This window comes from Aquarana catesbeiana, linkage group LG07, assembly GCF_042186555.1.
Source record: "Aquarana catesbeiana isolate 2022-GZ linkage group LG07, ASM4218655v1, whole genome shotgun sequence".
Taxonomy (NCBI): Eukaryota; Metazoa; Chordata; class Amphibia; order Anura; family Ranidae; genus Aquarana; species Aquarana catesbeiana.
The window spans coordinates 88,216,417-88,233,813 of NC_133330.1; the positions used below are offsets into that span (position 1 = coordinate 88,216,417).

The window sequence follows — 17,397 nt, forward strand, 5'->3', positions numbered from 1 at the left end:
CCTTGTCCTCTGTGATGACCTTAAAGTGAGTAACTCATCACTGAGTTCACTATATGGACCCCTTATGTATTTATACATGTTGATCATATCCCCTCCTTAACCACCTCTTCTCCAGAGAGAATAAATTCAGTTCAGCTAATCTTTCCTCATAGCTAAGCTCCTCAATGCCTCTTATCAGTTTGGTTGCTCTTCTCTGCACTTTCTCCAGTTCCCCGATATCCTTTTTATGAACTGGTGCCCAAAACTGAACTGATGAGGTCTTACTAATGATTTGTACAGGGGCAAAATGATATCTCTCTCTCTGCAGTCCATGCCTCCCTTAAAACAAGAAAGGATTTTGCTCGCTTTGGAAACTGCAGCTTGGCATTGCACGCTATTATTTGATCTACCAGAACCCCCAGATCCTTCCCCACCACTCCTAGTTGTTCTCCCCCTAGTATGTATAATGCATGCATGCACCTACCAACAACTGGGTGAACTGGCTATTTAAGAATAAGCAGTCAGGCATGTAAAAAGTGTACATCATGTGTACTTAAGGCACCAGCATATTCTTGCGTAAATACCTACAGCATAGAGATATGTAGCTGTGCACTTACCGGACCAGTGTAAATACATGTTGCATGTTCACTACAGCCTCCGTTTTCCCCATTTGCACAAGGGTTGATTGGGGTGCACACATTACCATCTCCTTCATATCCAGGAAGACATGTACATGAAACTTTTGTCCCAACCATAGAGCACTGAGCATTGATACTACACCCGCCATTGTACATCTGACATTGGTCAATAACTGCAAAGTGAAGGAACACAGTGATTACTAAATTGGGGAATACTGAACTGATGTAAGAGCATTTTATATCTATCCTCAAGGAAACAGAACAGCATCATATCAGCCAGATGATACATTTAACAGCAAATTTCAACAGTCAACTATAGCAAATACCTTAAGCTTAGTAATATGGACTGTTTTAAGTGGAACTCCAGACCATGTTAAATGTTTTTTTAACATGACAGAGTAGGAAAGATTATAATTTATATGTAATATAAATAATATGTATATATTAGTAAAAAAAGAAAAATAAGGCATCAGTTTAAAAATGTTTAAACTTTACAAAAAAATAATATAAAATCAAAACCAATTATAGTCCACCCATGGGAGGTTAAGGCAGGTTTCCTTAACCCCACCAGCAGCACACATTCAACTTTGCTCTCCTGACACTGTTTGATCATTGGGCGCAGAAAGAAACACTGGGTACTTCTAGGTATAGGGCGCATGTGAGCCATTCCAGTTCAGTGCGTGTACATCCAGCAATGACACTTAGCAGAGGAAGAACTTATAACTGTGTCATGGCCTGGGGCTTACACAGGACTTTCTCTCTTACTGAACAGAGCCAAAGGAAGTGGCATATGATCAGCTACAGAGGGTGGCAGTTTAGGGAGGGTATTGTTAAGTCTAGGATCATCACAGTGGGTGAAGTGGGGAGCGGTTGCAAGCTTGCTGGTCTTGCAGCTATGGGGGTTCAAATCTGTATACTAATATCTTTGGGTAGAAGACAAGTCATTTTTTTTTAACATTCTTTTTTTGGTTGAGAGTTTCATCAAAAAAAGGAAAAAAGTAGTAGTCACATACCAAAAAATTCCAATCAATCTATGAAAACGCACAAGGCAGACCACATGCCATAATCCAAGCGTATACAACGCAAAGACAGACAATACAGTAAGTAATAGCTGTATACTTTGGCATATGATGTTCAGTGATACTATACTAATTTTTTACCATTTTCTACACGGGAAAAAGCCATAGGCAAAGAGTATGGGAATAAGGTTTGGGAATAAAGCGAGGGAGGGAGGTGGGGGTGAGGTCTTCAACCTGAGAAACCGCTGGTCAATAGGAAAAAAAAAGAAGAAAAAAAAAGGATGGAGGGGAATGGGAACTAGACTAGATCTAAATGCATTGTTCTGGATGAGCATTTAAATTCCTCACTATATTTTCATTTCTTAAAGTGGTTGTAAACCCTCACATATACCCAGTGAAGTGAACAGCCTCAAATGATACACAGAGATGAAAAAAATCCTCTTATATAGGTTTTACTTGTTTATCTGCAGTCTTCTCTTCCCTACACCCCTTCAAATAGGACAGAAAAGTGTTAAAATCTTTCTTCATTTGTGAGGAGCAGAGAGGCTGCACTTTAAAAAAAAAAAAAAGAGATAACAGGGGTCAGTTTAGACCTCTGACATCTCACAAAAGACCAAAAGAACAAAAACAAAAAAAAGTACAAAATATAAAAAAATGTAATTGTAATTTTTTTTTTTAAAGTTTAAAAATATATAAAAATAAAACCATAGTAAGGCCCCTTTCACATGGAATGGATTCCATCAAGCAGATCCGCCTGCTCAGCAGGCAATCTGTCCGCTGATCCCTGCTGAGCAGGCAAATGATAGGTCTGTGTCCACGCCACTGATGCAGAGTGGACACAGAAACAGCCCGCTGGTCTCTATTGGGGCGATCAGATGGAGAATCAGTAGCACCTTACTTTTATTGTACTGGTCCTATGCTTTCAGAAAATTTACAGTTTGGGGGGTATTTTCCAAACTCTGAAAGCTGTAAGTGAATACGAAAACCTTCAGATTTTTTGAGATTTTGGGTTACTTAAAGTTTTGTGTATGTTCAATTTTCACCATTTCGCAAAAAGGTGCAATTTAAAATTTACAAATATTTGTTACTTATTAACTCAATACAGGTTAATCTTTTATATTTAGTAGAAATTTAGTCAAATTTGCTGTGTTTATATATGCTAATAATGATTTTAGTGTATTTTTAGAAAATATATTGTTTTGATAAACATTTGCTCAAATATCACAGGGCCCTAAAATCAATAGCATCTTCTTCTTATTCTACAGGTCATGCCCTTTCAGACAAGAACCTGTAGGTCCAGTTTCACGTCCCTGAGCTCACTCGGTCTACGTTCAGGGTCCTGTATCCACACCCATGTCAGATTGGGAGCGGCGGCTATGCCTGTGCAGCCGTTGCATCCCAATTGACAAAAATAGGACTGCCTGCACGGGGATGCACGGAACACCTGTGCATCCCTGTGCGAGTAAACATGGCCCTCCATGGGCATACACTTTAGTATGCCACGTGTGAACGATGCTTTAGTAGCAATTTTTAGTGAAAATAGAGATTTGATGAACATTTGCGCAATTATTTCGGGGCCCAAAAAATCAGTATAGCACTTTTTTTTATTTTACAGGTCATGTTCTTTCAGAAAATGTATGATTTGGGGGGTCTTTTCAAATTCTGAAAGCTTTAAGTGAAAAATGGTAACCTCCGGATTTTTAGAGTAAATTATTTTACAGTTTTGCATACCTTCAGTTTTCACCATTTCACAAAAAGGTGCAATTTAAAATGTACAAAATTTGTTATTAATGCAATACAACTTAACTTTTATATTTAGTAGGAATTGAGCAAGAATTTTGTTAATTTTGCCATGTATAGATCCACTAATAATGATTTTAGTGTATTTTTAGCAAAAATATTGTTTGATAAACATTTGCGCAAATATCATGGTGCCTTAAAAATCAGTAGCACCTCTTTTTTATTCATTTGGTCATGTGCTTTCAGAAAATATATAGTTTGGGGGGTCTTTTACAAACTCTGAAAGCTGTAAGTGAGAAATGAGAAACTCTAGATTTTTTGAGAAATTTTTGCTCACATCCAATTTTCACCATTTCTCAAAAAAAGGCGCAATTTAAATTTACAAATATTTGTTATTTATTAACTCAATACAGGTTTATCTTTTACATTTAGAAGGATTTTAGCAGGAATTTTGTAAAATTTCCTGTGTTTGTATCTGCTAATAATGATTTTAGTGCATTTTTAGCAAAAATATTGTTTTGGTAAACATTTGCGCAAATATTGCAGGGCCTTAAAAATCAGTAGCACCTACTTTTTATTCTACTGGTCCTATGCTTTTAGAAAATGTATAGTTGGGGGGGGGGGGGGGGAATCTTTTACAAACTCTGAAAGCTTTAAGTGAAAAATGAAAACCTTTCGATTTTTAGAGAATTCTAGTTATTTATAGTTTTGTGTACGTTCAATTTTCATCATTTCGCAAAAAGGCACAATTTAAAATTTACAAATATTTGTTATTTATTAACTCAATACAGGTTAGCTCTTATATTAGGAATTTTCTAGAATTTGCTGTGTTTTTATCTGCTAATAATGATTTTAGTCTATTTTTAGCGAAAATATTGTTTTGATAAACATTTGCACAAATATCATTGTGCCCTAAAAATCAGTAGGACCTTATTTCTATTCTACTGGTCATGTGCTTTCAGAGCATATATGGTTTGGGGGGGGGGGGGGGGTCTTTTACAAACTCTGAAGCTGTGAGGGAAAAATAAAAAAAGCAATAGAAAAATTGCAAAAATGACCTGATCAGCCAAGTTTAAAAGTGGAGCATAAGGCCTGGCAGTGAAAAGGTTAATCTCATCTGCTGGCTTATCCCTGAGAGCCGCAATAAATTCTTCCAAAGTTTGGATATCATTCACCTTGGCAAACCACTGTTGAAGTGTTGGCGGTGCAGATTGTTTCTAGGTACTAGGAATGCATGCACTGACAGTGATTAATAGATGGAGTAGCAAGGATTTTTTGTCTTTTTAGAGACATGCGCATAAGATTGAGAAGGATTTTTTTTTTTATTGCAAAAAAGTAAAAGAAACAGAGAATCTACCTGTGCACCCTTAGAGGAGCTTCCACTCACATCGTGAAATGTACAAGAAGTGTCTCCTCTACAGGGATACAGACAGTACACAAGGACAAAATACCCATATTTCTTTGTAAGTTATTCTTCTTTCATTCATTGTTCTACTTTATCATACTTTACTTTATACTGCTTTATGAGACCATTTCACTTTTTTTGTACCTAGATGAACTTACCTTTGCATGTTTTTCCATCTCCCTCATAGTGTGGGTTACATACACATTCATTGTCAGTTCTGCATGTGGCATTACCATCACAGTCTGGTGAGCAAGTGGGCTCAATCACTACAATTACATGTGAGAAATAAAAGAATGATACTTAATTAGAAATGATCAAGTACAATAGTTACATTAACTCCTTGGGACTAGCAGCTGTTTATCCCTTATAGACAACAATGCATTTTATAGTTCAACTACTTGCCTTGGCAGTAACTTATGAATGAACTCCTCCACATGCACTGAAGTTACATCATCCTGCAACAGCCAATTCAAGATGGCCGAAGACTTAGCATCTTGAAGAAGTTGGGGAGAAAATGTCAAGGCCGGCAACGGAAACTCACAGACCACGGATTGTTAGAGCGGAGGTGAGTATCTGAGGCTTTAGCACTTAAGTGTACACAGATTGTGGGGGATAAACAAGGCTTTCTACCTCTGTAATTGACTTCTTATTACTCAATTTATTTCATTTTTTTAAAGGTGTAAAACTACATGTTTTTGCAGTTGTGACCAGTAATAGTTTTAAGTCATCCAATGTTACTGTAGGTGCAAAATTGAATCTTGTGATTTGTCCCCTTCATGACAACAATGCATTTATGCTGCTGGTTAAAATACATGGTAGTTATTTAATGGAAAACAAATGTAACAAACTTCAAGTAGAACTAAAGGCAAAACTTTTATTCAGTTTGAAAAGATTAAAGGAGGGTTATAACCCCTGCCAGTTCTTTTTTGCCATCTGTGTTTGCTTTCCCTTCCTGTCCCATAGCTAAAACAGGAGGGTCACCAGAACTAATGTCCCCATTGGAAGATTTCCCCTTTATTACTGTTCTGATGACAACCCAAAATTTGTGATATTCTTTCACGTTCACTTTTGGTGATAAAAGTAAATATGACAAATCGAGAAGGTAAATCTCCCTAATGGGGGGCACAAGTAGCAATAAAAACCTGAATGGTGTTCTAATGCCAATCTACTCTATTCAAAACTAAAAAGTTACTTTAACATAAATATACTATTGTAAAAAAAACTGCTAAGGCAAAAAAGGTGGATGGAGAAACTTAGTGGGTAATTATAGCTAAGGCGTTATTGAACAGAAAAAAAAAAAAAAAAAAAAACTGTTTACATTTTATTTTGATTTAGGCTTAATGTACATGGGACGTTTTAAAACCTCTCCTGAACGATTTAACCTGACAGATAGTAACCGACCTTTAAAAACGTCCGTCATGCCGCGTTTGCGTTTAGAAGTTTTTTTTTTTTTTTTTTTTGCAAATAGTCAAAAATGAAAAACGCCTTTAAACGAAACGTGGCTAAACGCGAGTTTAGCTGTGTTTTACAGGCATTTGGTGTTTCAAATGCCTCTAAACATCCGTCCTCATTGCATTTTTTTTTTTGCCACCACTGTTGTGCAGTAAAGCTATAAGTGCCGTTACACATTAAATTACTGTATACAGAACCCGATACAGTTTCTATAGCTCTCACTAACAATGTAAGCAATATTTGCACGAAAATATTTATAGAATGGAAATTCAACATTTCAAAGTTTAGTTCTTACCAAGTTTATTGTCACAGTTCTGGCCAGTCCATCCTTTGGCACAGAAACACGCTCCATCGCCAGAAATTCCATCGCTACATTGTCCATTTTGTGTACAGGTGCATTCTGGAAAGTAAACAGTAGATTTTTAACAAAGTATTTTCATGTACACAGATGAGCTAAAGGCTTTATGACCGCTGATATTATTTTAGTATAATGGCATATAAAAAACAGTGGAATATATTGGACAGCAAGTGAACACGTTGTTCCTGAAGCTGATGTGTTGAAAGGAGAAAAAAATGGGCATCCAGTTTGTTGTGTATGGGGCTGCATAGCTGCAGACTGATCAGGGTGCCTATGCTGACCAGTGTCCGCTGCCAAAAGTGCCTACAATGGGCATGTGAGTATCAGAAATGGACGACGGAACAATAGATGGAGGTGGCCTGGTCTGATGATTCATGTTACATTATGTGGGTGGCTGGGTGCGCGTGTGTTGCTTACCTGAGGAAGAGATGACACCAGGATGCAGTATGGGAAGAAGGTAACCCGGTGAAGGCAGATGTTTTGGACAATGTTCTGATGGGGGACCTTGAGTCCTGCCATGGTTTCTGACATGTACCGCCTACCTAAACATTGTTGCTGACCAAGTATACTCCTTCATGGAAATAATATTCCCTGATGGCACTGGCCTCTTTCAGTAAGATAATATACCCTTCTCACTTTGCAAAAATGGTTCAAGAATGTTTTGAAGAACATGAGTTTGAGGTGTTGACTTGGCCTTCAAATTCTCCAGATCTCAATTTAATCGAGCATCCGTGGAATGTGCTGGAAAAACAAGTGTGATCCATGGTGGCCCACCTCACAACTTACAGGATTTAAGGGATGTGCTACTGACGACTTGGTGCCAAATACCAGTTTTCCTTTAGGCTGGGTTTACACTTAATAATTCGGATGTAGCTCACAGCAGGGGTCCGGTGCATCCGTGAGAAATCAGGCCAGAATTTTTGCCTGAATTCGGACCTGAAACGGGCCAAAGACGCACAGGACCCCTGTGCAATGCGCTCCACAGCCGCCCCGGAGATATGGGAACCAGCTCCATTGAGAGCCGGTCAGAGTCTCCTGTCATAGGAATTGGATGAGGGGTGTGAACTCAGAGGTCTATTGGATTGGTGTTCATGAGTTGACGAGTCAGGGCTGTTTTGGCAGCAAAAAGTGGACAAACTCAATATTAGGTGGGTGGTCATAAAGTTATGGCTGATCAGTTTATATTCAATACAAACAGTTGGAGCTAGAGAAAAGTAGGATGTGTGATGTTGGTGCAACTGAGACTGGCTAAAGACAGTAGGAACAAAACAAGCAATGTTCCCAATTGCAAAGCATCACTTGTGAATTTTGAACCCTTTCTGCTGTGCTGTAGAAGGATATTAAGGGCCTCAGGTGCTGGTTTTCTCAAGAGATATTTCCCAACTTGTTTAAAAAAATCTTCACGCAATACGGTTTCTATTTTTCCCTCCTCTATAGAAGAAGAGTAAATGGTCAAAATGTATTGATTGTGTGCTGCTATTTGCATGGGATCACTGTACATTCCAGAACCTGTTCAGGTAGAAATCTAACAGCCTTTCATTTTCAGGGAGACATCTGCACCTCTATGGCTAGACATAAATGTTAATATTTGTTTTCCTTTAGTGGGCTGAAGGAGAGAAATCACTTGATTCCCCCATCCGTGTGAAACAGCATGGATTGATGAATCTGCAGTGCTGGCATTGCAAACACCAGCAGCCGTCTAAATACCCCAGAAGTGTCTGCATCCGATTGGATTCAGGTGCTGTTTTTACACCTGGCTTCACCTGGGTGGTGCTGGCAGGGGCACCCAAATAAATTTTGGCTGACTCAGCAGTCGTCGTCCGAAATTCAATTTGTATATGCCCAGCTATACACTGCTTGCCTAGTGTCTACCGTTTAAAATAAATGTAAACCAAATCAATAAAATTTTATATAAGATATAATTTATATTTATAGAAGAACATCTGTGGCCAGACAGGCAGCAAAAAAAAGCACTCACTCACCACTGTAGCTGTTTAACAATTTTCCAAGATTCTCAAGAGTTGCAGCAAACAAAGTCTGGTTTCAGACAGTTTACAGTAGCACATTCTAAAAACAATTTGTGAGGAGGAAGGTAATCAGCCTTGTTTTGCAGAACAGTCATAATGGGGTTTATTTACTAAAACTGCATTGTGCAAAATCTGGTGCAGCCCTGCTTCCAGATTTCATTGTCAAAGCTTAATTGAACAAGCTGAAGTTAGAAGCTGATTGCCTAACAGCTGCACCAGATTCTGAGTGCTCCAGTTTTAGTAAATCTTACCCAGTACATCTGTTCTGCAATAAAAAAAATCCTGCCTGATTGTAGGCAGGTAGAGTTTTATGCTGTCCCAGTCGGTTAGTGTGTTAATTGTGTGTCCCAGTTCTTTCTTGGCAGGCTTTTTTTTGGGTCTGACCCACGAGTCCTGTGTATTATAAAAGGGACAGGGGTCTGGACCTGAAAGAGCGCAGTTGCTGCTGTTGGCTGTTCTTTGGTTTGTTCGTGGTACAGTTGCTGGAGTCCGTCCTGCTAGCCTGCTGAAAGATGAAGAGACCGGAGTGCCAACTAATGAACATCTGTCCTTAGGATCCTTCTACAGTATAGGGGGATTGCCCCCTGAAGATGTCAATCATGGATACTACCATTATGGACTCAACCAGTTATGGACTCTTTCCTGTGCAGGTATGCTGGGGCAGCCACAAGCCTGAGTTAGGGACTCATTTAGGGAAAGACTGTTGCTTCTGTTCTGTCATGTCAAGTTATTTCAGTAAAGCTTTTGAAACTTTGCCTCTGCATGATCTGAAGTTACTCAAGTGGTGTAATGCAAGTAACAGGCACACATAATCTACATCTCGGGTCAGTTATACACACTGGGGTATAAAGACAGCAGTACAGGAGTTAATACAGTGTGAAGATACAGTGGTTACCAAGGGTAACAAAGGTTTCTCTAGCAGCCGGTCATAAGCGTGTACATGTGACAGGTAGGATAGCCTCTTGCAGTAGGAGTTGTTGTCGGCACTCTGTGAGCAGGTCCATCTACCATAGCAATGGGAGCAGATCAGCACCGCAGAGGTCCTCAGCCTGTACACAGGTACGGAAGAGGAAGAGTTAAGTGTAGTGCACACATAGAGTTTGCACTAGGTGCATGGTGGGACTCCATTCCACTACTGGGAGAGAAACACTGGACAAATGGAGAGGGCATCGGCTCTCCGTGTCCTTCCTAAATGCATCAGTGGCCATGGTGATGTACGTTAGCATCGAGAGAATTAACTAGAGTTCAATCGTCAGTTCAAGTAAAGGTACCTCACGTGTAAGGTAGTGACCCTATCCAAAGCGCCTAGCATAGCCCAGAAGAATCCACCCCAGGGCAGACCTCTTTTGTGACCCTGACTTGGTGCTCAATGAGGAGGGGAACATGAAAAATGTAGCAACCACCCCCTCACCCTACTCCTGTACATGCTTGCAAGTTTTGCAATTAATGGCTAAACTCTGTTTAAAGCAGAACATCACTTATAATGTGAAGTCCTGGCCATCCTCCTCCTCCCCCCTCCTCCCTTATTATAGGGGACTTTTTTCTGTTATCTATGTCATGTCAAATCGCATGCCAAATCGGCGGCAAGTGCCGGCAATGGCACCATCCCAATCTGTGCGGCCCCGCACTGATTTTCAAAAGTAGTCTCTGTACTACTTTTGGCGATTTCAGGGTGGGATTTCCATTGACATCTGTGCAGAAACCCGCACAGATGTCTCTGAAATCACCACTGAAATCGGGACTGACATGTGGGAATGAAATCGTGCGAGTTCAGCTTCCTGCAGTAGCAAATTGGATCATGCTTTGCTGGTTTTTTTTGCCTTCCTCTGGATCAACTGTGGGTATAGGTTTGTGTTTTTTTTTTTTTGTTGAACTGGATCGACTGTCTTTTTTCAACCTGACTAACTATGTAACTTTGTAAATCGCACGATTTCATTCCCGCAGTCAGTGTTAACCAGGGCTGAATGTTGAATTATACCAACAGTAACAGGTTTACGTTGAGATTATACTAAAGTGACACTGGATGGTGCTGTGTATTTCTAGGTCTGCTTGTCTTAACGCGTAAGATGGGAACAATGGACACCTTTTTTAGCAAAAAATAATTAGGCAAAGGACACACCCCTGCTATACCCCCTGGTCACATTGACATTAAAACACAAGAATGATCACCTAAACCTATTGGGGCTTTTTTCATTGCTAATACTGCTATATTGGCAAGCAGGGCCGCCATCAGGGGGGTACAGCCGGTACACAAGTAAGGGGCCCGTGCGCCCCCACCCCCATCTGTGCCGCTGCCCCCCTTCCATGACGCTCCCCCCTCCTGTCCTGCTGCCCCCCACCTGTCCCGCTGACCTTCTCCCATGACACTTCCCCCTCCAGCTAACCCCCCCTTTGTCATACTGCCCCCCTCCTTTCACGCTGCTCTTCTCCTGTGACATTTCCCCCTCCTGTCTCCCTGCCCCCTCAAAAACACACTGCCCCCACCAGTCCCACTTTCTCCTTCCTGTGGTAGAAGGAGATGGGACTGGAGGAGGAGGAGGACATGGGATGAATGAGTTGGGACTGGAAGAGGAATGGGATGGAAGAGATGGGACTGGAGGAGGAGAACATGGGATGGAGGACAATTGACTGGAGGAGGACATGGGATGGGGAAGATGGAACTGGAATAATAGTACATGGGGATGAAGTAGATGGGACTGTAGGAGGAGGAGGACGTGGGATAGAGAAGATGGGGCTGCAGGAGGAGGAGATGGAAGTGGAGGAGGAGGATGTGGGATGGAGGAGATGGAACTGGAGTAGGAGTACATGGGATGATGGAGATGGGACTGCAGGAAGAGGACGATGTGTGGATAGAGGAGATGGGACTGGAGGAGGAGGATGTGGGATGGAGGAGATGAGACTGGAGGAGGAGGAGATGGAACTGGAGGAGGAGGAAGTGGGATGGAGGCGATGTGACTGGAGGAGGATGTGGGATGGAGGAGATGAGACTAAAGTAAGAGTACATATGATGGAGGAGATGGGACTAGAGGAGTAGGAGGAGATGGGACTGAAGTAGGAGTACATGGGATGGAGGAGATAGGACTGGAGGAGGAGGAGGAAGATGTGGGATGGAAGAGATGGGACTGAAATAGAAGTACATGGGATGGAGGAGGAGGACATGGGATGGAGGAGATGGTACTGAAGTAGGAGTACATGGGATGGAGGAGGAGGACATGGGATGGAGGAGATGGCACTGGGGGAGGAATGGGATTGCAGGCAAAGGAGGATGACATGGGATGGGCCTTTGTGGGATGACCAGTGGGCAGATTCAGTGGGACAGCCAGTGGGTGGGCCGGTGGGGGGGGGCCAGGCCTAAAGCTGTGTAAGGGGCCCCAAAATTTCTGATGGTTGCCCTGTTGGCAAGTAAAAATAACCAATACAAAAATCGAATTCTAAAGGATGGAAAAGTTTAGTGCAAAAAAAAAAAAAAAACTGTAAAGTTTAATAGTATATTTATATGTAATCTGTAAATCAGAGCTAAAACAGGATCATTTACGGAGGAAAAATGGACAGAGGGATTTGGTTCCAAAAAAGGGACAGTTCGGAGCTAGTACTGGGAAAACAATAGCAACTGGCTGGGAATCAATCATTCTATATCCATTCCCTGAGAAGAGTCTACTATCAAACACCATAATTTAATGAGCACATTTCAGCTTCACACTTGGGCACGCTAAAGCAAAAATATTAAATCCTCCTATACTCACCTCTCTCCCCAGCAATCTGACGTCTGCAAGTTCCCTCACCAGCACAAGCATCTTCTCCCTGCCCCCTTCCGGGTATATGTATACCGTATTCTCGAATTCATGTTAATGCACATATACACAACAAAATCTCCATATTTTTTATAAAGTATAACATTTGAGACTAAGTTGAGCAAATAGATATCAAATATGCTTAAATTTGGTGCGGCTGCAAATGCCCACAAACTACAATACCATAATTTCCATAAATGAAGTTTTAAAAACTTTTCAGGTCATCAGTTTAGAGTTAACCGGAAAAATTGGCCCAACAATATTTCCCCTCTCTATGGTGTGTGTGGTGATACCTATGTGTTGTGCAATCATAATTTATGTGCCCGGGTGCTCTGTACACCTGCAATTGCATTCATATACTTGTATGCGCACACCTGGGGGACTCAATAAGAGCCCCCTAAGTGCTAGCATATATGTAGTGACAGGTACTCTTATAGTTTTTTGGCCCCCTAATGCCTCCTCAACACTCCCCTCAACCAGATCAATGCCGTTAGTACTTGATCAATTGTTTTCCCAGACACATTTGGTTCTAACGGCTCAGAAGCAGGATGTGCTTCAGGTTCATTATCACAAGCGAGATTGAGAAACAAAAGGTTTCTTGTCTCTCCTCTGCTGTCCATTTAAACAGTGGCATGGATGCCCCGGGCATCTGGAGAGCAGCTGCAATTTTGTTTACATCCCAACAGCGCCACTCTGTAATACTTGCAGAAGTGGTAGCAAATTGGTTTAAAAGACTAGGTCACATTGCTCATTCATTCTCTCTTACCATATTCCCCTGCTGTTCTTTGCTGCATTGGAGCTAGCCTGAATACTTGGTGCTTCCAGGTATACGGGAGCATGTGACTGCCTAAAAGTAGGGTTGTACCGATACTGGTATCAGTGCAGATACTAAGCATTTGCACGAGTATCGGTACTCATGCAAATGCTCCGATACCTAAAACCGATACTTTCAAATTTGTTTTTTTCAGCTGTCAACAGGAGGAATGTAACAAAAGAATGCTGGCAATTATCGGTTGTTAAGGAGCAGGGCTGTCGCGTCCTTAACCAATGAAGTTTCAGCTGTCCCCGCCTCCTTCTCCCCTCCCGCCTGCTGTCACTTCTGCCTTTGCCTCCTCGTTTCCCTCCTACCAGCTATGCCAGGTGCCTTCCCCACATCCTCCTTTCTCTCCCGCCAGCTGCAGTGTTCTCCTAGCCACTAGCGGGTCTGTCTCTGTCATCCTGCATTTTTCGACCCCCTGGTTTTCAGCAGCGGCTGCGGGCGACTCTCCTCATCTAGCTTCTCCTCCAGTTTTTACCCAGCTGTTACATCTGCTCCCTTTCTCCCTGGCCAGGAGCTTGTTGTTGAGCCATGCATCCGGGATCCTATCCACATATAGCAGCATGTGAGTGGACAATCTTAATTCCACTTGACAATAAGGTGAACTACTTGTATCAGCTGAAACTTTGTATAGTTTTCTCCTTTGCCCAGTGTTTCCCATGTTTGTATGATACACACAAGCTTGGCACGTCTGTACTTTATGGACTTTGCACTTCAAGGACTGGTTGTTAGATATGATTTTTGCTTTTATTAATCAATAAATAACAATCAATTTATTTATACGTTTATTTATTTTCTTTATTTTTATTATTATTACCACCCCTCTACCCAGTCTTCCTAGGCAATAGGTATCGGTGAGTACTTTAAAAAAGTATTGGTACTCATACTCGGTGTTCAAAAATTGTATTGATGCATCTCTACCTAAAAGCATGCATTGCTTAAGCCAAAGCAGCCAGTCCCCAGGCCTGCACACTATCATGGGAGGGAGACGGGGTGAAAAATAGCTTACGCATGGTTAGGAGTCAGTGTTCTGGCAAGGGAACACAGGAAAGATATAAGTGGGTGTGCTTTCAAGACTCTCTGCATGGGCAAATTGACAAAATCTCTTTAAAAGTATTCTATTTCTACAAAACAGGATCTGGTAATGCTGCCTCGTGCCCTACCGATTCATGTGAACTGTGCAATTTATTTAATAGTTCACTTTAATTAAACATATCATTGCCTAGAAGACTAACAGCAAATTAAATTATCTATCGTCTCAATATTTATGAATACCCCATCAACCGGAAAACTCTATCTCCAAGCAGGGGCAGGTAGGAATCTGAAATAAGGTTTAATAAAAATCCTTGCAATGTAAGCAGTTGATGAGCATTTTCTTTTAACCATTGAGTCCTTGGTAAAATAAACTTACCTTTACAGTCTGGGCCATATCTGTTAGGGGCACATAGCTCACAAGCTGTCCCATTAAACCCCTTTGTACAGATACACTGACCCGTTCCTGCCATTCCATCTACACATGTTCCATGATTACTACATGGGGCTTCCAGGCCTCCAGGACACACTGTAAGACAAAAGCATTAATATGGTTTAAGACACTACACAGCAAATGTCACTATGTAAACTATAACGGCAAAAGTTAAGCTCTCTTTAAAAAAGGTCACTGCAAGGCTATTTACATAGTTAGTAAGGTTGAATAAAGACACCAGTCCATCCAGTTCAACCTGAGCGAGTGTCTACAAGTGTCTCATTAAGATGCTCCTCTATTATATACTATTTATTTAAGGTACCCATATAGCACCATCAATTTACGCAGCGCTCCACACATACATCGCACACTCACATCGATCCCTACTCTCAAGGAGCCCACAATCCAAGGTCCCCAACTCACATTCATATACTAGGGCCAATTTTGGACAGGAGCCAATTAACCTACCAGCATGTCTTTGGAGTGTGTGAGGAAACCGGAGTACCCAGAGGAAACCCACGCAGGCACAGGGAGAACATGCAAACTCCAGGCAGGTAGTGTCGTGGGATTCGAACTAGCGACCCTTTTTCCTGCTAGGCGAGAGTGCTACCCACTACACCACTGTGCCGCCCTAATTTCCCTGATAAGAAAAATATTAAAGGGGTTGTAAAGGTGAATAAAAAAAACAACAAACGGGTTTATACTTACCTACTCTGTGCAATGGAATCGCAAAGAGCGGGTGGGAACCTCCTCTTTTCGGGTCCCCTGTCGGCGATCCTGGCCCCTTCTCCTTGGTCAGTGCCCCCCAAGGGAAGCCGCTTCCCATGGGGGCACTCGTTCATTCTCGCACCCGAGTCCCTCTGCTGCGTCCATTAACACAGTCAGTGGGACTCGGCCCTGCCCCCTGCTTCCTCGTCACTGGCTTTGATTGACAGCACTGGGAGCCAATGACTCCCAGTCCCCCAGCAAAGTGAGGGGAGAACAAATCTGTAAATGTGCACGGCGCTGGATCGAATGAGGCCTCATTCGATCCAGGTAAGTAAAGGGGGACTGAGGGGGGCGATGCTGGCACCTAAACATTTTTTACCTTAATGCAAGGAATGCATTAAGGTAAAAAGCGTTTAGACTTTACAACCCCTTTAAGTTTTGCAACAATGTAGGGGGCAGCAAATGCAACCAAATCTGCAGCAGAAAACCAGGCATTGTATGCCCATGAGGGACCCCCAGCTACTTCACCAATTTCAACAACTGCTATTTCAGTGTGACGGAAATAGGAATTCTACCCTGCAAATAGGGAAAAGCTGCCAGCCTGGTCTGACTCCTGGTTTGGACCAAATTTTGGCTGATCAGAGCTTCAGCAAACATTTAGCACCAGTATTACTACCACTGCTAAATGTGACAGTTTCCTGCTCAGGGTTCCTGGTTAACCAACTATTCAGCTGGCTGGCTATTCAGGCTGACAGATGAATGTAAACAAAGGGGCGGGGAAAGTTTAAACAAAAAAAAAAAAAAAGTGGGGTCCACCCAAATTACATATCAGACCCTGGTATGCCCAGCCTGGTATGTCATGCGTTTGACAGTCCCTTGCCTATTAGCCCAGTAATTGGCCATTAATGTTGTTTTAACATTCAACTCCCACTGACTTCGATGGGGTTTGGATTTGACATCCAAACCTCAAGCATTCAGCTGATCACTACTCACAAACTCTGAGCCACTGGCCCTGGGACCAATCTGGCATTTTGTCCATTGTGCTAGAATATTTGAATTTTTTTTTTTAACACTTTTTATTAACGAATGTGTATTACAGTAACATATTCGACAAAATGCTCAACATGAGCACGGATATTTGTATTTATAAGCTAAGTTCACTTTTTTTTTCTCTAAAATCCAGCTCCCCTTTGTACCAATATACCATTCATTTACCTTGGTTGCAGAAAAATACAAGCCTTCTTTGATTTTGAGAACAAGGCCTTACCTTAGCCCTTGCTGTGTTTCTTAGAAAGCTTCATCGCATCCTGATATTAGGTGTGGGGCAGAGAAACCACTAAGACACAGAAAGAAGTTTACCAGCTGACCTCATTAACAAACTTTCATCCATCAACTATGTTTTCACAGCATTCCTGGCATCTCTCCATGCGTGCATTTGCCTGGCTTCCCCTTTCAGACGGGCTCAGGCCGCAAGCTAAACTCCCTGGGGCCACTTCCAGCTACAGAACACCCCTGATGTAGTGCAAGGGCCTGCCTGATTGGATACAGAATGATTGGATAGATGGTATGCCCTCCTATTATAAAGTTTTGGTAAATCTAAAGGACATTGTACAGAGATTTTACAATGGAATTGTATAGTGTATGGCCACACCTCAAATTACCTAGTTGCATTTTCAGCGTCATTAATTGTTAACGGCACACCAAACACAGAAGCAAACACACATTTTGCCACATGAAAAAACAGGTGACAAATGCAGCAAAAGGAGCAGTAAAAAAATCTGCAACTTGCACCACGCTAATGTAACATTACCTACTTTGCCACGTGTAGCGCAGCCAATTAAAATCAACGGGCTGCCCCATGTGCGTCACTGGAAAAAACATGCGCTCCCACTACGCTAGGTGTGAATGGGGCCTGAGAGTGAAATTGGTGCTTTTACACAAAACAATGAGGCTCCATTCACATCTGTGTGTTTTCGAACTCATGGAAAACCATAGAAA

At 41.9% G+C, this 17,397-nt stretch overlaps 1 protein-coding gene across 2 annotated transcripts in view; it reads right to left on the minus strand.

The window, feature by feature from the left end:
• STAB1 (stabilin 1) overlaps window positions 1-17,397 on the minus strand; it is a 508,133-nt gene that overhangs the window by 48,070 nt on the left and 442,666 nt on the right. For both annotated transcript variants that reach the window (XM_073592448.1, XM_073592449.1), the window contains 4 exons: window positions 14,638-14,787; window positions 6,529-6,633; window positions 4,940-5,047; window positions 597-790 (listed from right to left, as the gene is read on the minus strand). In XM_073592448.1, coding sequence (XP_073448549.1) covers window positions 597-790; window positions 4,940-5,047; window positions 6,529-6,633; window positions 14,638-14,787 — 557 coding nt within the window. The remainder of the gene's footprint in view (window positions 1-596; window positions 791-4,939; window positions 5,048-6,528; window positions 6,634-14,637; window positions 14,788-17,397) is intronic.